Source organism: Vulpes vulpes, chromosome 1, assembly GCF_048418805.1.
Source record: "Vulpes vulpes isolate BD-2025 chromosome 1, VulVul3, whole genome shotgun sequence".
NCBI lineage: Eukaryota > Metazoa > Chordata > Mammalia > Carnivora > Canidae > Vulpes > Vulpes vulpes.
In genome coordinates this window covers 86257602-86279349 of record NC_132780.1, presented here as the reverse complement: position 1 = coordinate 86279349, position 21748 = coordinate 86257602, and the positions used below count along the sequence as shown (strand labels likewise).

The following is a 21748-nucleotide window of genomic DNA, read 5'->3' as shown; positions in this document are numbered from 1 at the left end:
CATTAAGTGATTTCTTATGTCTCCATACAACTAATTTTACAGGATTAACATATCACCACTCCTCTGAGGGGCTGATTATGGAATGAAAGTGCCAAAACCCAGACATGGCTCTGAGAAAAGCAGAAGGACGAACTAGGGTACAGGTTGTGCATGCCCCCTTCCCGTGGGGGCAGCAGGTCCCAGAGATGACTCCAGTCTGCTGCTGGTCAAGTGGAAACAGATTTACCTCCTGTGTGCTACCTGAGGTCACAGAATTGTTCCCTGTCTCTCTTTCTCTTTCTGTAGGCAAGGGCAAAAAAAGAGCCAACTGTAACCAGTGCCGTGGGAGCCCTGCTGCAAAACAGGGCTCTGGAGACCCCAAATATGGCCCCAGCTAGGCCAGGTGAGTTGGAGTGAGCAGCATGTCAGCTATCACATGTCAGCTTTGGGATTTGTTGGCAGCCAGCGAAGGTTGACGTCAAATGTTGCTTTTGTTTTTGTTTTTGTTTTCAAATGTTGCTTTTGGATATAAAGATATATGAGTTTGTTCAAGGTTAAAGCTTATTTGCCAAGGAGTGTTTCCTAATTTATCAAGATTCGATAACTCCGTCAGTATAGAGAGTCAGATACTATTACAGCAGCATGGTCTAAACCATCATTCTCTAGTCTAGTGAAATTGAAACAAGATTAAGAATGGGAGATAACAGTGTGTCAGATATTGTGTGGAAAATAAGAGAAGAAAACAAACAGCCAAGATATGTAATCAATCTGAGTGTCTGCTGATGGGTGAAAGGTTAAAGATATTGGCTGTATACACAATTGAATATTACTCAGCCATAAAAAAAGAAGGAAATTCTGCCTTCTGTGACAACATGGATGGACGTTGAGGTCATATTGCTGAGTGAGGTATTCAGTGAAAGATAAATACTGTGTGATCACACTTACATATAGAATCTTTAAAAAGTTGAACTCATAAAAACAGGAAGTGCAATGGTGGTTGCCAGAGATGAGGGTGGGGAGGGGGGAATGATGGTCTAAGTATACAGACTCCCAAGTAGAAGTGCTGGGTATCTGTACACATGGTGACAATAGTTAGCAATATTGTGTTATATATTTGAAAGTTGCTAAGAAAGTAGATCTTAAATGTTCTCACTATACACACAAACACACATAAACACACACCAGAGGTAACCATGTGAGGTAATGTATTTCTTAACATTTTTGTGGTGGTAAGTCGTTTTGCAATAATATATGTGTGAATCAAATCATCATATTGTACACCTTAAACTTACACAATGTTCTAATCATTATATCTCAGTAAAGCTGGGGAAGAAAAAGAAAAGAAAAGGTTTCCTTGCTGAACTAAGTAATTTCTTCCAAGTAGCAGAAATACCTAAACACCATTACAGTACTTAACCATGTGCTAGACCCATTTCATTTTATCCTCCTGGTAAGCTTCAGATGTTTTGTTTTGTTTTTAGGATTTTATTTATTTATTAATGAGAGACATACAGAGAGAGAGGCAGAGACACAGGCAGTGGGAGAAGCAGGCTCCACACAGGGAGCTGGACGCGGGACTCAACCCCGGGTCTCCAGGATCAGGCCCTGGGCTGAAGGCGGCGCTAAACCACTGAGCCACCGGGCTGCCCAAGCTTCAGATGTTTTAATCTGTGGGAAGGCAAACAGACTCAGAGAGGATAAGTTATTTGTTCAAGGCACACAACTGGTAAACAGCAGAGCTGAATGAGATCTCTATTGCACTATCTGTCCTCACTGAGCTGCTTTAATCAATAAGCATTCTTCTTTACGATCAATATTCTGTCATGAAGGCAACGTAAATTAACTCATGACCATATTGGCGCCTCTGATCAGGAGTCTTATTTTGAAAGTGTTATCAGAACCAGAGTAGGAACAGAGTAGTCTATAAAGTCACCAGAAGGCTTTATTATTAGTTTTTAAATTCCTCATGAGTTGTTTATCATGGGTTAAAAGTGGAATGGGGCATTTAAAAAGATTCCCTATAGCCCTATAAACCCGTCATTAGTTTTTCCCTGATCTGTGAAAACTTAAAAATGGAGTTTTAGTTTTCACTTTGAAAAAAATAAATTCAAATCATATATGAGTTTATTTGGTAAAACTTTCACTAAGCTATTTTTCTAACATATAAAGAGTAGTGTCCTTCGGAAGAGACAAATTATATTATGGTTTCTTTTCTTATTTTTCCAAAGCTTGTATTATAATGCTTCCAGTAAAAAGCCCTCCTTTAAGCTTGAAGTTAAAGCTTACTTGCCAGGAGGGAATATTTCTTTCCTTTTTTTTGTTTAAGATTATTTATATATCTGAGAGATTGAGAAAGAGAGAGAGAGACAGAGAGCGAGCAGGGGGTGGATGGACAGAGGGAGAGAGAGAATCTCAAGTAGGCACCATGCTGAGCACGGAGCCTAATGTGGGGCTCCATCCCATGACCCTGAGATCATGACCTAAACCAAAATCAAGAGTAGGATGCTTAACCAACTGTGCCACCTAGGTGCCCCTAGAGGGAAGATTAATTCATTAATTGTGATTAGAGAACTCTGACAATGTGCAAAGTTCTATCAGAGAACAGCAGTGGAATCTAGGACCTTCATACCCTGGCCTAGTAAACTCACAAAAAGAATAGAAATGGAAGGAGACAGTGTGTCAGGTATAGTGTTGAAAATAAAGGAAGGTTTCTTCCTTGGACTAAGTAATTTCTTTAAAGTAGCAGCAAAGCATAAGAACAAGAATTCAGGGGATCCCTGGGTGGCGCAGCGGTTCGGTGCCTGCCTTTGGCCCAGGGCGTGATCCTGGAGACCCGGGATCGAATCCCACATCGGGCTCCCGGTGCATGGAGCCTGCTTCTCCCTCTGCCTGTGTCTCTGCCTCTCTCTCTATCTCTCTGTGACTATCATAAATTTAAAAAAAAAAAAAAAAAAGAACAAGAATTCAGAAGTCTTATGTTCTAGCATGTGATGTATCCCTGTATATGTGACACATCCTCTGACATGTCCTGGTATGTGACATTAGGCAGACTGTTGTAAAGACATCATTTTGATACGTTAGAAAATAGATTAGTAGCTAGTGGGTCTAAGTAAAATAGTATTATGTGTGCTCTTGACTAGGAATGGTGGTGTAGGACCACTGGGATGTTGCTAAGTAAAATGCACATTCTATACCACCACTGCCTCAGTGTTGTTCCTTGACCATAACAGGCCTGCCCCTTGTGGGCTTAGGGCCCATACTCACTGATTGCTCCTTCAGTGAGAAACCAAACCAGTCCCCACTAATCTTCTCTACTTGCTCCCTTCAGTTCTTTGCTGAGTGGCATCCTCAGAGATTGAGGCCCCCCAATCTCTCCATTTAAACTGAATCAAACACTCCATAATTCCCTTTGTAGCTTCATTTAATAGCATTTATCACCATCTAATATCCAATGCATATTTGTCTCCTACCACCGAAAAAGAATGTAAGTTTCAAAAAGTTTGAGATCTGTCTACTTTGCCTATTTTTAATTGTACTGGCTAGAATTGTTCGTGGCACATGTGAGATGTTCAGTGGATACTTGAAATATATGGAAGAAAGTAGGTATCTTGATTCTATAGTTTCCCACTGAATTATTGGTTATGTGAATTAGAATTTTCATATTAATTAGCTTTAAGAAATCATTTTGTTTTATTTCAGGTTTAACATGCTTTGAAAATTTAATTTTTTGTGTTTTCCTGTAGCCTTACCTGCTTACGTTTATATTTTTCTAGAGATTATTTATTTTAGAGAGAGAGAGCATGTGTAAGAGCAGGTGGGGAAAGGCAGAAACGGAGGGAGAGAGAGAGAGAATCCTAAGCAGGCTCCCTGCTCAGTGTGGAGCCCGATTCAGCGCTTGATATCACAACCCAAAGTCAAGAGTCAGACATAAGGTGCCCCTCACCTTCTTACATTTAAATAGTCTCCAGTGTTGATGTGTCTTTAAATTAGTCATATTTCATTTGGAATCATTCTGAGGAGAAAGTATATTGAACATATAAGAAGAAAATCGAGGAGAGGTGAATTCTCAAAAATATTTAAGGCTTGGAGAAAAGCACTTCCTTTCACTAATATGAACAGGCTCATGTGTGAACCAGATTTGCATCTTACTCTCCATTGTTTCTCTTCTGCTCAGTCTTAATCTATTTGTAATATGAGAGTCTTTTAAAAATTGTAGTTGCTGGGCTTTGCTATTTCTAGATTGATAATCAGTAGGTTAGGCCACTTGGTGTCACTCGCCTTCCACGTAAATCCTATTATTGTCTTTCATCTAGCTGGTAGTTAACTCCCTAAAACTCTGGCTTTCATTCTTAAACTCTCTTGAGTAAAAGAAACATGTAGTACCTTCCATGTACAGCATTTTGTTCTAAATTCACAGTCAGGGGAGACACGTGTGTAAATCGCAATTCTTATCCATTCTAGAATCTAATGAGAAGATAAGCATGTGCAGGAAGATCTCTAATATAAGAAAGCATGTGATGTTTTATGAAGTTGATTCACAGCTACCATGGATGTTCAGAGGATTCATTCATTCATCACATAATCATTATGCATGCTCCATCTATCTATGAATCTATCTATCTAAGAGAGAGAGAATGAGCAGGGAGGAGGAACAGAGGGAGAGGGAGAAGCAGACTCCCTGCTGAGCAGGGAACTGATGCGAGACTCAATCCTAGGACCCTGGAAGGCTAGCCCTACAGCAACAAGGGCCATAAACGCTTAGTGAGGCGCCCAGACTGTGATAAAAGCAGACGCTGGTGATGTATCCTCCGGCACTCGTGCCTGTGTAAGTTAGGCAATCGTGATGACCTGGGAACTTCTCGTTTCTAGCTATGTTGTTTGTCTGCAAAAAAATGCTTTAGAGAAAGAACATTTCTAAAAAGTATCATGTAGGAAATTAATGCTCAGTGTAGAAAATAATTGGAAAATGGAGAAAAAGTGTGAAGAAGATAAAAGTCACAATTCTACATCCTCACATGATCACTGTTAACACCAATATTTTTCCCCATTTTTTCTATTTGTACTCTCTGAAGATTTCCCTGTGGCACAAGAGGTGTTGTTTTTGTTAAAACATAGTATCACAAGATTACTTATTTAGCTCATTTCCTTGTGTCGGGAAGGTAGATTGCTTCTACTTTTTTGCTATGCCAAATAACTCCCTTCTTCATGAATAATAGCAGAAACTTACATCAGACACTCTTCTAAGCACTACGTATATTAACTCATTTAATCCTCACAATAGCACGGGGGTAAATGTGCTGTTCAGATTCCTGGTTTACAGGCAAGGGAAGCTCGGAGAGTCTAAGCAATTTGCTCAAGTAGCGCCATAGAAAGGGGTGGAACCGACCAGATCCTTTTCTGCTTTGGAAAAACTGGATCAGAAATGTAAACATTAAGGAGATATGCATTTATAATGTAATAATTATCTATAATATCCATGACCTATAAATACATTTAATATGTAATATGTAATTTTTATATATATTTATGTGTGGAAGTTGTCTTGGAGTAAGGTTAGATCTTCCTTCATTCTCACAAAGATTCTAATGTTCAGTTGGAAAGTGAGTTTATAACCTAGTCAGTAGGTCTAACTAGTGGCTATGTTCTCCAGGGTTTGGATAGCAAAGCGACTGATCTCCCGAGAAGGCCCTGCCGAGCAGCAGCTCCTGCAGTACTTTTATGCAGGAAGACCAAGAGCCCTACAAAAATCTAGTTCTGGGTTCTAGAGCTATGTTGAATTATGTGTTTAGTGAAGTGCATTGTACAACTTTATTGAGGTGGGCTCTGCTTTTATTTCTGGAGCCAGTAGATCTGATGAAGCTAAGCATCTTGCCCATACTAGCATCGCCTTCTTGGTTAATTTAATTATGTAACAAATGTAAAGGCTATCAAAGGGTCAGTTGTTGATTCTTTGGAAGACATAAAACTTATAGATCTTTTGGTAAAATGAACACTGAAAATTCTATTCCTGTGTCTTTTGATAGTTTGATGGACAATTTCCTTGGGATGTTTGGTGACTCCCCCCTTCATAAAACACTAAATAGAATGGAGAGCTCTAGAACAGAGGGCAATTGTTTCATTTAAAAAAAAAAAAAAAAAAAGATTTCTCTGAGACTCCTGTCCCATACCACGTGGTACAAAACAGATTGTGGCATGGCATGCTTATATCTATAAACTCCTTCATCCTCATATCTAATACTGCTGCTGGGCACAAAGGAAAAGAATCCTGTTTGTGGAATGAGTCCATCGCTATGTAAATAACTCCTGGGAGGAGGGAGGAAAGGCATCTCATGCTTCTATAAGGCTTATCAAACCCTTTCTGGAATGAGAGCAGGCAAAGAACTGTAAAGACATGATATACTTAGGGAACATTTCAAAAGCCAGGACGGCAGTGGGGAGAGGTGGTGAGAGTCAAATTGTTTAAATGGTGGGCCACTCGAGGTGCTGGTCCAAAGGGCTCATCCTTGAGTACATGAAGGGCTAGGGGCAGAGGAGAGAAGATGCCTGAGATGGTCACTATTTTCCTTATTTTTTGGCCCAGGATAGGAGACTGAGTACTTGTCTATAGCTACAAAACAAAACAGAACAAAACAAAAAGGAAGAGAGACTTTTGAATCCAGTGTGAGGATTTCATAATCATTCCTTTTTTTTTTTTCTTGCTAATGTTTGCTTTCACATAATAACAAATCTGTTTATGTCTGCAAAGGATTAGCAGTGGACCCTGCTTCTGGAGCAAAACTCAGACAAGGATTTACTAAATCTTCTAAAAAAGATTAACTCCTAGAGTCCAGGTAAGAAAAAAACAAAAATTAACTTCAAATCCAGGTGTTCCTGACCATTGAATGTGCAAGATACAGTTAGTAAGCCTTTAAGAGAACAAATCTATAGTAGGCAAACCAAAGAGAAATTTGGGTGATCCTTCAGTTGGTTTAATAGAATGTGTGCTCTTGAAACATACTCTTTTGTTAAACATATAGTCTGAAAATGATATTCAGCTTCTGACTCGACGTAACAGGAAAGGGGAATAAGTCCTCATTTTCCCCTGGAAGGCTACCACCGAGTCCCTTTTCCCAAACACATTTCCCCCAAAAGCGACAGTTTCCAGAGATTGATAATGAATAGGGCTGCTACTTTTTTCTTGATACTGTGAATTGTTTGTTAGAACAATTAAAAATGTAAAGATGCCTATATTATTTAACATTCTCAGTGTGGAAACAGTGAAGTTCTAAAGTAAATGCCCTTTTGTTTGTTTTCAGACTGTCTCCCTTTAACTCATCAACCTGGACAGCTGTGCACCCAGGAATGCCACCTAAGGGGAGAGGAAGGTGGAATAAGCCCATGATTATTCTTGAGACATCATGGAGAACAAGTAAAAATGAGATTCACTTTTTCTTCTTCAATACTCCTTTTAAAATTTGCAAAACGATATTAAACAACACATCAACCTGTATGACAGTGGTTGACTTTTTTTAAATTTTTAATTACATTTAATAGGTTTTTAAAGAAATGTCGCTTTGATGTTAGAACCTTTTAGTAAAACGGTCTTTGGAAACGTTTTATTTAGTAGCATTATTTGCTTACTAGGAAAATCGTGTTTTACCTAGCTTCGGTCTGCATAAGCTGAAATCTTTGTTTTGCTATTTGCTTCTAATTAATCAGTAAGTACTCCTAGGTTAAGTGTCCACCTGTATACTATGAAGAATGGTCTCACACCAGTGCACACAGTTTTGGGGGAAACACTGCCATGGAGGGACAAGTTCCAAAAACCTTTCTACCCTGTGGGAAGGATACTCTTAAGAGGACTCAGGCTATTTATTTATCACGGCCAAATCAGAAGTCAGCTGCTCATCCCACCATTGGTTTATATGGCTCTGTTGGGAGGTGTTCCTTCTTTCTGGTTGCCTTCCTCAGGGTGAATAAACTCTTTTTGTAGAGTTCTTTATACTTAATTCATGCTTTTTCATGTATGAACTTCTAGTTTTTTCTTGACCTCAAGGAATTTCATGAGTTAAGCTATTTTTCCTGTCTAAATTCAAGTAGGAGAATCCCAACCTACTCCCACTTGTAGTGCAGCAAACACAGCACCTGAAACCCACATGATCAACATTTTTGGGACCTAAAGCTGTTTTATGCTCAGGGAAATAAGGTTATGTGTCCTGCAATGGACTGAAGACTACTAAGCCATATAAAAGTATTTGTGGGAACTTCTATAAATGGATCTTGGGAGATCTGCTAAGGTGAGCCAGTACTCTCTCTCTCCAGGGTCTGGCAGATGGCCTTCTCTGAGGGGTGACAGCAGATATAGGAATGGAGGTCAGCATCCCAGTGGATTGATACTGAAGAGGTAAACTTTATTCCTTGGTCTCATTTCCTGCTCCCAGGTTAAATTGTACTTTAAGGCTCTCCCAGGTCAGTTTCATATACTACAGCCAAGCCCTGGGCCACTTGTCTGCTGCCCTTCATGGTCCTGAGCTCATTGGTAAGGGCTGTGGGTCAGGGTTTCTCACACTGGCCAATAGGCTTCTTTGATGGGCAGAGGTACTCCAAGCTTCCTTCTCACCAACTACCCCCACCCTTATAAGAGGTAAAACAAACAGGATGGTCAGATTCAAGGGCTCATACTACTTCCTGAAGAAATCCCAGTAAGGAATAGATAAATTTCTAATTTCCACTAGAAAGTAATGGTAAGGACCACTGTAAAACTAGAACATCATAGTCCAGGGTAGACTAAACGCCAGTGGCCAGTAGTCTGACACATACATCAGAAATAAATGACATACTATTATGGGAAGATCCAAGAGTTGTATCAATAAATTTTAGAAATAAATAGTGCTAGGAACTTAAGTGTATGAGCTTCCGCCTTAAATCTTAATTTACTCAAAAAGGTAGTTCCTAATAGAGGCTGAATAGAAGTCAGAACAGTAGTTTCTGTGGGGGAAGTAATGACCAGGAGGAGGCATGAGGGAGCTGGGGAGGGAGCAGGCAATGTTTTAGATCTCTATCTGCAAGGTCACTCAGGTGCAGTTGTATGCAAAAAATCAGTCAAGTCAAGTATGCAGGATTTGTAGAGTTTATTATATGTAAGATATATCTTCATATAGAAAGCCTCTAAACACAAAAGACAAAGGAGCTTAAAAAAAAGGTTAGGTTTTATATTTTTAAAACTCATTAGATACCAAATTCAAGACATAGATTATAGTTACATTGCAAATGTTAACCTTTTTGAATAAAACTAATATTTGACTTAAATGATGAATTTAAAATGCATTTATTGGTGATTAAAAATAATACTTAAGCAGAGTAGTATTTTAAGCCAGACAGAGCAAAGAAATTCTTGTTTAATATATATATATATTTTAAAATTCCAGTAATATTTTCTTAAATTCCTGTTAAAAAATATAATCAATATTAAAGTCAGCAAAATGCTTTTTTTGACTGACGCCTGGATTATTTTACCACTTAACCTGGTTACACAGTGATTTTTTTTTTCTGTCAGATGTAACTGACAGCCAGTTTAGTCTTTAAGATAAATGAAGTGATAACTCACATTGTAGCATCTTGTGGAAAATATTCAAACTACATTTAAAATGCTTTTTTAAAATGGAGACGTCTATTATTCCACAAGAAATTGTTTCCGTAAAACTACAGGTTGGCTATGGCAATAGTAACTAAACTACATCCAACCCTGAAGGTAGAAAAATCCCTGAAAAGAAATACACAGCCTAGTTATAATATGCAATATAAAGGTTATTTTCTTATTTTAAAAATTCTCCCATCTTGGAGAAATCCAAACTTTCCATAGTTCCCTTACTAGGCAGTGCCACATAAAATTAGTTAACATTATTATGATCATGGCTTACGATTAAATTCAATTTGACAAACACCTATATATAGCAGCCCTCGTTTGGATGTCGGTTATGACGATATTTGCAGTTCCATTAAAGAATACTTGCTTATTAAATTTGGTACAAAGCATGAACACTCAGGACAGATTGGCACAATACATGCAGTTCGAGAACTCTCTTGTCTCAAGCCAGTCATCATCACTGAATAATCCATATTCCCAGTCCTGCTTTCTGTAGCTTTCCTTGTAGTATAACTGATGTTTAAAATGCTTCTTAAAACACCTTCCAGAATAAGAAAAGTACGCTTTAAAAACCAGTCATCTGAATGCATGATGGAAATGAGGCAGGATGGCAGAGCCAGTGCCAGCTGGGAAAACATGGGGGATGGGAGGAAGAGGGAGCTGGCCCAGGCTCATGGTGCTCATGGCTAGTGAGGGGTCTTGTTGTTGTTGCCCCAGACAGCCTAACCTGTGGGGCAGAGACTCCCCAGGCCCCAGGGTGAGAGTGCTATTCCCAAAAGCATTTTGGGTAGCAGGTGGGGGCAGCTGCCAGAAGCCCAAGAGGGGGGAAATGTCCAAAGAGGCAGGTATTGTTAGGTTCACAGCATCCGCAGGTAGCTCCTTGGGCAGGTTTACTTTACCAGCACTTCCCTTAGCCAGATCAAAACCTGGGGTGAGCTTGTGAGGTGACTGAGGCTCTTGCAGAGGCAAGTCCTCAAGCAAATTGATATTGCAAAATCCTTTAGTATCTGTTTTGAGGGGCAGGCTTGCAAGTGGAGAGTATGAGGTAGAACTGGTGTTGTACTTGTGATTCTGGAGGGGCGGGGGAGGAGAGCTGGGAGATGTTACGGGGTGGAGGGGGGCGAGGGGCTCTGGCAGCGGTTGTACAGGCTGGGAGGTTTGATCCGAGGGGTTGTGGGGGTGGCTGTGTACCTCAGCTGGCAAGCTACTTGCAAGCCCGTTCTGTGCAGGAGCTCCTAAAGGGTAAGGAGACAACGGGGCAGCCTTCAATTGAAATTGGGGAGAGATGGAGTGGAAGGTGCTCAGAAGGTCTCCAGACTGAAGACTCTCTTTCATCAGCTCCTGTGAGTGTGTCTTCTTGGTATGTCGTGTGAGGTGGTCTTTGCGCCCAAATCGCTGGGCACAGAACTGGCACAGGAAGTCCTTGCAGCCTGTGTGGACCACCAGGTGGCGCCGCACGTCTTTCCGGGTGTAGAAGCATCTCTCACAGTGGTCGCACTGGTGCTTCTTTTCCTTGGTTCCGCTGGGGGGCTTCTCTTCAGCATGGGCTTTGAGGTGGTCCAGCAGCACCTCTGTGCTCCCTAGCTCCAGGGCACAGACCCCACAGGTGAGGTCGCCGCTGCTGGCCGCATGGAGGGCCAGGTGCCTCTTGTAGCCCAGCATGGTGTTGTACTTCTTCCCACACTCCTCACACCCAAAGGCCATTTTGTTGGGGTCATGAGTTTGGAGGTGGTTTTTTAGGTGGTCTTTCCGGTTGAATGTCTTCTCACAGTGAGCACACTGGTGAGATTTCTGGGGCGAATGGGTAGCCATGTGCCTAGGAGCAGAAGGAAACATTTCATAATAGACTCAATTTTGTTTTAATAGTCAAATGTGTAGGAATGATAGGAAAATGTTAAAAGTTTTCTCTAGATGCTGGCATAAAAGATTTTCATTTAAAAATAGCTTTTCTGTATTTTCCATATTCTACATATTTATATTCTACAAATATGTAACTTTATAATTTAAAAAAAATAGGCACTACTAAAGGTCTAGTACAATTTTCATACCTGAAAAATGTATTTTCCTCATCTACATGAAGATTTCTAAACAAATACATTTAAAAAAATGTGATTTTTCAAGAAGGGGTCAAAATGGGTATTCTATAGTCTTGAAAATTCAGGGCTTTCCCAAAAAGTGACCCAATTTACCTTCTACACACAACCCCTTACCCAGCTGTGTCCCCTTTCCAGATTTTAGGTTATTGTTCCTAAGTACAATTCCTGCTTGGTCTTTATTGACTGTGGCAAAAAGTTTAGGCCACAGAAAGAACACTGAAGTCTATCCTTAACCTCAGAGAGTGTTCAGTTGGACCCAGAACGTCAGCCACCATCTGTGCCCCAAGTCTGAGCCTCATGCTGAAGTCCTGATTGTTCTATTTAGTGCTTTTCTATCAGTTATCTCAGAGGTGTGCAGCCCCTGGCTCCAGAGGCCCCGAAGACAGAATACCTAAAAGAGTTAGTTAACTGTCAAAATGGACGTGAAGCAAACTATGTTGTACTTACAAGCCACAAGCTGTAATTATGGATATTGTTTTGGAAGGAAACATGCAAGACTTGGCATTGTATATGATGCGCTTACTTATTAAAATGAACCTTTTTAAAGTTTTAAGGATGATGAACTTAGGATCTCCTCATATCACTGCACCTTTAAAAACCCACAGAGTTTAGATTTTAGGAAATCAGTGGAACTAAAACAGAAATGGAACTCTGATGGTTTTCCAGAACTGATTTGTGCTTTACAAATATAAAACAGGTATTTTGAAATTTCAAATCAACAAGACAACCAAAGGCTTATCCCGGAAGCTCAAAGAAAAACTCTCAACTGTTGAAGCAGCTTAGCCCTTCTAGAAAAAGTCCTTTTGAATTGCCAATGAAATTACCAGAGACCTCCAGGAAGTAGGCTGGATCATGAAGAACTGGAGACAGGGCTGCACGCCTCTGAGATGGAATTGAACTTGTGGCTTTGGATACAAAAGAATTTCTAACAACTCATTCTGTAAGAAAAGGATTTAAGTCAAAAGTGTACTAATCATACCTTTCACCCAAACTTCTACCCTATATTGTCCATTCCAGATCCCTTTCTAGAGTTAGAATTGGTAAGGGGTCTACACAGTAGCAGCTGTTTTAGAAGCCAGTTCAAAAATACAAAGATGATTTGAGCCAAACTGCCATTTTCTTAAAAATAAAGCAAAACCTTGTATCTCCTGGCTTGCTCCCTTAAAAATATATATATAAATTAGCTGACTACATGCAGGGGATAGAAAGAAAAGGAAGCTCCACCCTTTCCCTCCAGGACATGAGAGCTAACATGCACAGGGATATGTAAAATGGTACAATGTGGAGGGCCAGGAGCCAGTACGTGGGCATCTGAGATGGGAGAGGATGCGGTGGCCCCAGGTTCCACTGTACTGAAATACACTGCAGACGGGGTTTCCAAGCCTCATTAGAGGGCAAACCACCCCATTCTAATACCAGATATCCACAGATACATCATCAGGAATAAATGTGAGGGGGAATGATTTATAGACGTGGCATTTAAGCTATTTTGTATTCGGTCCGGTGCTAGTGAATACACCCCTGGAGTTGTGCCCTGGATTTTCTATTCATGCCTCTCTCTTTTTCTTTGTGAAAGATTGTGATCTGATTCAATTCCATTTATCACCCATGGGCAGATCAATGCCAAGTTAACAGCTCTGGAGGGTCCTACTCCTGACTACCCAAGAGAAAGGCACCAACCTCTTCTTGAGCAATAATACCACTTTTCACATTTTACCAGCTGCTGTTCCTCTGAATTTTCTGACTCTTTGTCTGGCACCCAATTCTTCCCCTTTTAATCGATCCCTCACTCATGCAACAGTCCTGATCTAGAACATGATCAGCTTATAGCTGAAATTACTTCAACAACTGGTTCCTCCCCTCAACTTCTCCTCTTGCCTCATAAGCCACGAAACCACAGGTTTTCAGTCTGTGCTTCAGGCAGCGCCAAGGGTGGCACCTGGGTCATGGCCATGATCTCAGAATCCCTCAGGGGTCACTGCGCACATCAAGCCTGGCCAAATCATCTTTTCTAGCCTTCTGCTGTTTCCACCTGTTTCCCCCGCCTGCCGTACTGGGACCCACATTCTCTTTTCTAGTTAAGCAAGTTATTTTCTCCGACCTCTGCCAATAAAACGGTGCTTGTATTGCAATGGAGGGACATGGAAGGGAATGCTGCCTGTTGTGAAAATTATAGACAAAAAGCCGAAAGCATCCCCCACCATCTAGCCACCCTTCCATTCCGTTTTAGACCTCTGCTTCAGGCCAGAGAGGTGCCACAAGCTGGCGGCCGTGGTGGGGCAGGCAGTTCTTGCAAAAGCACACTGTTTCCCGTTTAGGCCTCACTTCACACCGTTCACTGGGCAAGTTGTTTCCCTTGCTCAGAACCACCAGCTCCTACATTAATTGCTTAAGACATCTTCAGTGTGGTCCACCACAGTAATCCCACCTAATTCCTGTCATTTCAATCATCTGGTAGCTCCACTGTCTTCAAATACTCATCTGCTGTATGTGTCTCGGTTTGCATTCACTGTCATCACAGCCTCACTGTGGGGGAACTTCAGCAAACGCTGCTTTCAGTGCTCGGGTAAGAAGAATTACCACGTACATACAAGAGGCTCGTTGCAAAACAGGAAGGCTCTGCAACAAAATCGGTGCACACAGTAGGCACTCAATACTTATACATTTATGGCAACTACATACTGGCCTCTGTACAGAACCCACTGGAATCTTAAAATACCTATGCATTTATAGGCTTATTTTTAAAACTAGATCGTATCACATCATCAGGACAATGGTATTCTAAAGGGCCAGGAGCCTAATTTATATGTTTTTAAAACTTTCAGGTGCCTTCCTCCAAGGGCACTCCAGGATTTAATAATGTGGTCCATGTTAATACCAGAGGGGAATGCTCTCTGGCCAGATTTTGACTCTCACCCGTGGTAGTCTGAAAGTTGAAGCTCTGAAATTCACACCATGAAGATTAAAGGCAAATGACACATTTCTCTTAATCAGGTGTCAAAAGCAGTACACGCTCGTGAGGATTCTGCACGTGTACCTCACACACAGCACACAGCATTCAGATTCAACCACTGTTCTCAAGGCTGTCACACAACTGAGCAGTGCTATGTATGCTTTGTCTTTTCTAGGATATAAAAACCTTTGGATGTAGAAGCTACAGCTCATATATTCATTTCTCTCATGGAAGTGAGCAACTAACAGTCATTCAAGAAATAATTTAGACTAAATGTACTTTTTTTTTTTTAAAGGACTGATGTGCTAAAACTATGGTTTTTATCCATCTACATATCGTGGACACCTCTGAAAATCAATTAAATGCATATATTCAGCACCTGTACACCCAACAGAATTCCACTTGTAAACTGCCGCTAAGAAAAGGCTCCAAATGCTGACACTTGGGAGACGCTGCCTCCTCTCCATCCTCACTGTCAGGATCTGGACTGTTACATCATACTTCATATCCATCAATTTGCCACCTTTCTCTCCTCCAAATTACTATGAACCATCTTCCCAATATCCCAGTCAAAATCATTTTTCACTACTTGGACTCAGTAGAATAAATAAACCATCTGGCATAGCAGATAAGGCCTGTTAGGAGTTGCTTCCTTTTTTGCCTCCATTTTGAGCCTCACCCGTTCCTCTTCCACTGCTACCCTCTCTACTTGTGTGCTTTGAGGGCAAGGTTTCAGGCTTCCCCAGAACCTCCTCTCTGTCCACCTCCTGGTCATTCTTTATGTCACAGCCTAGACTACCTTTCTGAGAAGCCTCGCCAGCTCTCATCAAGCTGTGGAGAACAGCTCCCTCCACCTGCAGAGCTCTGTCAAAGAACTTACATTGCATTTTAGTTGTGTTTGCCTGACTCTCTAGCATGGGTCTTTTCATCTCTCTGTTTTTATGCCTGGCATATCATAGGATCACAGGAAATACTTGTTGAAAGAATGAACTGACGCTACATGCAAAAACTCTCCCAGAAAACCACATTAAGCAGTGGAGTGTTAAGGGCTAAAGTGCATCCGCATCCTGCATCCACTTTCCCTTGCAGTGTCTGGTCAGAGGGCTAGCTAAGCCATTTAAAGGTATGTGTAAAAGTGCATACCTTTTCTAGAGCCTCTCACCTCATTAATTTATATCTGGAAATGAAGGCTTTGCCACAGTCTGGCTGCAAGCACTTGTAAGGTCGCTCCCTGGAGTGGGAATAATTGTGGATAGTGAACTTCTCCAGGGTGAGGAACGTCTTGCCACATAATTGGCAGGGATAGGTGGCCATGGGCTTTACTTCTCACACCTTCCTTTTCAGATGCGCTGACCAAATGCTGTGCCATTTAAGCACAAATGGAAGGATGGTGCTGAGCACATCAGCGGAGCCACGGCAGCCTGAACTCCAGACCAGGGGAGAGGCAGTGTCGTGGTCCTGGGCCTGGTTCTACCCAGATATGGGCCTCTCAGTTACCATGAGCTTTGCTTCCTGCTTTCCCACATCCCAATTTATATATGCAGTCTCAGGCTGGGAGGAGAATGTCGGAGGCACAGATGAGGTTCCAGGAGCAGAAAGGTAATCTGCATCACTAGAGCTGGCACATGTTCTGGATCACCAGACCATCTGTGGAAAGAAAAGGAACAGTTTTCTTGGATTAGCCACTTGGAAACAATGCTCTTCCTCCCCTACCAGTTCAGCATCAACTACCCAGAATCAACATGGTTCTTTAAATGGTTCCAGTGTAGGACACAAGTCTCCCTCCTCCCCATGTGCTTCCAGAGGTCCTTCTGCATGTGAGTCCTAAGTGGCGAGGAGGCCAGCACAGTGTTTTGATGGTACATGAAGCACGCTTTCCTTTTGACAGAGACAGCTATTTCCATAGACACAGCATTATCTACTTCAGATCATGACTTCAGGTCAATGTGAGGTTCATTCAAACAATTCAAAGAAGAAGAAAAAAATCTCCCTCATGCATTAGTGGTTTACTGCTACAGAAAAGTCATCTCTGCTTATTCAAACTGTGGGTTATTCCTCTTTGCTCATTGTTAGCAGAGCATACGTTGTTATCACACCTGTTTAAACTTCCACGGGATGAGATGAAATAATTTGTATACATCCAAGTTAATTTGTTTGTAAGGTTACCATGCTGAAGGTCTCAACTCTCTGGTATCAACAAAATGTGAATAAAGCCAGTTTAGTTCACTGATGCGGTGCCTTTGGAGGGGAGACAAAATATTCCCACGGAAACAATGGTGGCTGGGCTGTGGTCAGAGGTGTAGGTATAGCATCCTCTAGTGAATTGTTCTCCTAATCTCTTCTCCTTTGTTTATGGGGACATTTCCTCATTCCGCAGCCCCACCCTGGAGGGCCACTTCGAGGAGGTGGGCCTGCTTTTTCCTCCAGCTTCAACCTGTCTCAAACCAGAACTGCCACCACACTTCCAACCCAGGCAAGTCACCCAAACCCAGGCTCTTCTTTTTCTACCAGTGAACCATCGTGTAAAGAGGCTGAAGAGTCTCTGGCAGTCCTGAACAATGCAGAAAACCCTGTGACTCCCTAGAATCCTGGACTTTTCTAGAGAGAGTAATTCTCAGGCAAGTGGATGCTAACCTTTCAAGTGCCAATACTCAAAAAAAAAAAAAAAAAGAGTACCATATATTTACATTAAACACACTAGAGTAGCTTCTGTACGCAGGCCAGCCTTTTCTGAGCCTTGCCAAGTAAGCAGAGCACTCACGGGTAAAGGGAGCAATCACAGCAGGTCTTCAAGGGCTTGTTTCCTGCAGACATTCATTTACTGTCCAGTCTTTAGAGGTGCTCTTTATTGTTAAAAGTTCATTTTTACTTACCTTTTCACGGTTACTTTCAGATCAGAAAGCTGGAGTCTACGCTAGGTGAAATTTTACTGTCACAATAGCTTAAGCATCTTTAAACATACCCCCTCACAGCACATGTACAGGGGAAAACAGACATTCCTTTTGGAATGGGCAAAAACTGCAGCAAACTTCTTGTGCTCCTCATCAACTAGCTCAGATGTGTTTAGCGTCCAGTCAGAGTTAAGGAGCCAGCAGCAGGCAGACACCCCTCACCATCCTGCCCCACCTGCCTGGAACTCTCAGAGCCGATGTGTGCACTCTGACCTGCAGCTTCAGCTCTGATCCAAGGCTGGCGACATGGGTGTTCTCAGCCAGCTTCTTGGCACCAAACTTTCCTTCTGATGGCAGCACACACATCCCTTGTTCCTCTGTCACCAAGTGAGACTTGAACCGAGATCATCATCCCCAACTCCTCGTTCTCTCCTAGTACTGCAGTTCATGCCCGAGGCCCTCCTCTGAGACATCCCCAACAACTGTGGCCATAGACCAAATGACTCCTTCCAGGAATGCTATTCTGTGTGGCCGAGTTTCTGCTGCCAGGTCTCATGATGTGTCCTACTTCTCATCCAGCTTAAGTCTGGCCGTAATACTGGTCCAGCTATAAAAGTCCCACAATTTATCATTGTCATTAAATGCATTCACTTGAAATTTGTGTTCTTTCCAGGTCTATCCAAAAAGCTGAAAATGTACACACAGTAGGAAATCTGAAATTTATCTTTTCCTTGTTCTCATTATAGCTGAACTCAGAATAACACCAGGCCCTCAGGAGAACTGGTGTGGTGGGGGGTGGGGGTGGGGATTTCTTTCCCTTCCACCAACCCCCTGCATACACTTCTTTCAACTCTGCTCACTAAATTCATTCTCCCCACTTTTGCTCCAGTATGTCCAAGAGAACTTTCTGTGATGACGGAAATGTCATACACATGACGGCAACTGAACACTCAAAGTGTGACCCTGAGAAACTGAAATTATTGTTAAAATAGCCCCATGTGGCTAGTGGCTGCTATACTAGGTAGCACAGCTCAGTTTCACACTCAAGAGAGAGGAGGGCAAGGTTCTGCTTTCCTTCAGACACAACTGCACTGCTGATTCACTCTCAGGTGTTTCCCTGAAGCGTGGGAGGGGTTTACGTAGAACAGGTCACTTGTTCTATGAATACCGTGGAAAGATGCCCCAGTTCAAATTCTAGTTTGCCCATTTGTTAGCTACATCTTGAGTGTGTTTCCTCATTTGTGACACCACCTGATGCATATAATGGGCTGTTGGGGGCAACGAGCCGGAACAGCAGGGATCTGAAATACGTGGGTAATCTAAAAACACACCACACAAATATAGGTTGTTTATGAAACACTGAGATTAAAAGTAGAAGCCATCAGCTGCACAACTGGCACAGGGTTCTAGCCACTCAGCTATGGATACGAGGCAAACAACACACATGTTCCCTCCCTCTACATAACCCACCATCCGTTTTTCACAGTGGGAATAATTCATAGTAGTCTGGAAAACACATATGCTCACACATGCAGAAAAGACCTATGACACTGCAAGTAAAAACTAGCATTCTTTGTTTCTCAACAGGTATCAACTTTGGCTGATAGCTTACCAACACACCAAGATTACAAAGGAAAAAGTAAGATCTATTCAACTGAAACTTAAAAAAAAAAAAAAAAGCACTAAATAAATTTTTCCCAGATCCTCTTTCCAGCTACCAAAGTTCAACAGTCATGAACATCATTACCTGCATTTTCCTTGACCCTTCAAAGATGGTAGGTATATAATCAGCGATTTTTAGACTTGGCATATTTTATTTAAACGTGACACCTATTTCCTCTCTGTGTTCCTATGGAACTTTTAAAGAAAAAATGTCACTTAAACATTTGTATCCATAGTTCATTCATGAATGTCTTTTCCCAGGACTTTGTATGTTTTAGGTCTATGTGTTAAATACACCTAGCCTAACACTAAGTGCAAAGTTGGTCCTCAAATGTTGAGCTGAATTAATGAATTAATGAATTAATATATGATAATGAACATTCTTTAATTTCTTCAGAAAGTTTTTAATGATGAATTCAAATTCACAAATGGTTTTAATATTTCATTCACCATGACTGTGTATTTCATTAATGTGGACCTTCAAATATAAATATTTACACTGTTTTCATGATGTTATCACAAACTCCTATAAAAATAGTCTTTCTCAACAGACTACAAATTCATTGTGGCTGAGGATCAAAGCTCAGCTATTTTTAAAAAAATAAACCGTGTGGATAATACAACGTCCCCCATCACCATGTACATGACCAGTACTGGCTGGTTGCCGCTGATTCCAATCTTTGGTTGAAACCTGATGCGCTTTCTGGCCACATCCTTAAAACAGACTTGTGATTAACTTTCTATTATCTGGCAAACCATCAACAATCCTAACAGAGAACTGACAAAGGGATGGTCCTGATGATAATCCGTCTATTCTGTGACTTGACATATAGATTGCATTTGAGTCTTAAATATGGCAATATTTCAACACCTGTCACCCTGGAGAGATAGTAAGTCTTCCCCCAAAACATCTCAGGACATAATTTTCAATCCCCTTGATTCTAAAAATACTGAGTGAGTGATACAGATCTGCCAGTATGCCAAAGAAGGCTTGTGCCATCTGCTTCATTCTGTTCATGCTGATTATTTTGGGGATGAGGGAGGATCAGATTGGAATAAGAACATATATATATATGGCAACAGCGAGGAAAGACTGTGTTCCCTGAGAGCGGGTGGTAGATGATGGTAGAGGTCAGAGCACAAGTGTAGTTCTAGGATGTCCCTAGTGCTGCGTAACACAATCATCTAATGGGGGACGACAAATGTTCTACAACATTCTCAAAATAAACTATGACTTCTGGCTTCTATTTCCATTGTGCCCAGTGACACAATGCAAGGCCCATTTTTGAGAGGAAACTGAATTTCCATTTTTAATCTTCCAGCATGGGTACTCTAAGCTTTTTTTTTTTTTTTTTTTTTTTTTTTTTACTCCATTCATCACCATTCCTTGCGGGTAAGAAGGTTCTGCTCCAAACCTTCTCCTGTGCTTCATATTCCCATAACTTGGGACTGTTTTCACATAAATGTGTCAAAACCAGTTTTAAAAGGGCATCAAGTTTCTGTTTTCTTCTTACACTCACAAAATATGAAATAGACAATCATGGAGCGGGGTGGGTGGAAATTCATTGCTTATTTGTCTCTAGGAGCCCTTAGAGAGGGTCCTTCTCTTAGTATCAGTTCTTTGAAGGACTTTGGTAGCAAGTTTCTAACATCAACAAAAAAACTATCCAGAAACATCAACAAGATGAAGAAGATTCTCAGAACCGCTAGGTTATTATTTCTTATTACACACATGCATTATAAAATTTGGTAGGTATTGTATCTGAGCAAGTATGGCAGAAGAGTGGGGGCTCAGTACATGGTCTAATCAGCAAAACAGGTGCTCATGGGGCAGGACTAACTTGGTTGAGGATAACAGATGTGAGGCCTTGATAAGTACCTTACCAGATGGCCGTGGCTGGGTTTTCACTCTTAACTTAGAACAGGGGTTCATAAGTGGCTGTGAATTCTCTGAAATTCTGTAAAAGACGAGGAGGCATGTATACTGGAGTTCTTATGGGGAGAGGGACCAAAGCTTTCTTCAGATTTGCTAAGGATTCCAAGATTCAAACAGGTTAAAGGCATTGACTTAGATGAAAACAAGAAAAAAAAATCCCTTTGTGCTATCAACTCTATGTTCACAAAGTCATTGATATTTCCTAATCCATGGGCCATATATTTTGTGTTTCAATCACTGCATCTTATCAGATTAAAGCAAAAGAAAAACTGAAAAAGTTTTATAATAATGTCCTTCTAGAAATTCAAGCAGTTAACAACTTGTACAAATTTCATTTCAAATATGGCTACGAGGCGGCGGGGGTGGGGGGTGGGGGGAGTGGCTGGCTGGCTCATTTTGGTAGAACATGTGACTGTTGGTCTCGAGGGTCATGAATATGAGCCCCACGTTAGGTGCAGAGGTGACTTAAAATTTTTTAAAAATTAAAAAATAGATTTAAAAAATATGGCTACAGAAGAGAACTCAACTATCATGTAAGACAAGCCTACCTGCTGCCTAGAAGAGGGCAGGCTGCCCCCAAGATCATGGGAATTCATTTGTCAGCAC

The 21748-nt window shown here is 41.3% G+C and overlaps 2 protein-coding genes across 22 annotated transcripts in view; one reads left to right on the top strand and one right to left on the bottom strand.

Annotated features, from left to right (window-relative positions):
- ZC2HC1B (zinc finger C2HC-type containing 1B) overlaps positions 1 to 7466 on the top strand; it is a 34294-nt gene extending 26828 nt beyond the window's left edge. The window contains exons 4-6 of the mRNA XM_072719377.1: positions 286 to 382; positions 6725 to 6809; positions 7275 to 7466. Coding sequence (XP_072575478.1) covers positions 286 to 382; positions 6725 to 6795 — 168 coding nt within the window. The 3' untranslated portion in view covers positions 6796 to 6809; positions 7275 to 7466. The remainder of the gene's footprint in view (positions 1 to 285; positions 383 to 6724; positions 6810 to 7274) is intronic.
- A 1606-nt stretch (positions 7467 to 9072) lies between these two features.
- The window catches only part of PLAGL1 (PLAG1 like zinc finger 1), a 73255-nt gene continuing 60579 nt past the window's right edge, over positions 9073 to 21748 (bottom strand). For 8 of the 21 annotated variants that reach the window (XM_025997948.2, XM_072719234.1, XM_072719255.1 and 5 more), the window contains 2 exons: positions 15816 to 16300; positions 9073 to 11420 (listed from right to left, as the gene is read on the bottom strand). In XM_025997948.2, coding sequence (XP_025853733.1) covers positions 10181 to 11420; positions 15816 to 15967 — 1392 coding nt within the window. In that variant the 5' untranslated portion in view covers positions 15968 to 16300 and the 3' untranslated portion in view covers positions 9073 to 10180. Of the gene's footprint in view, positions 11421 to 12524; positions 12639 to 14128; positions 14320 to 15815; positions 16301 to 21748 lie in introns of all 21 variants that reach the window. The other 13 variants (XM_072719292.1, XM_072719272.1, XM_025997952.2 and 10 more) reach the window with 5 other exon arrangements.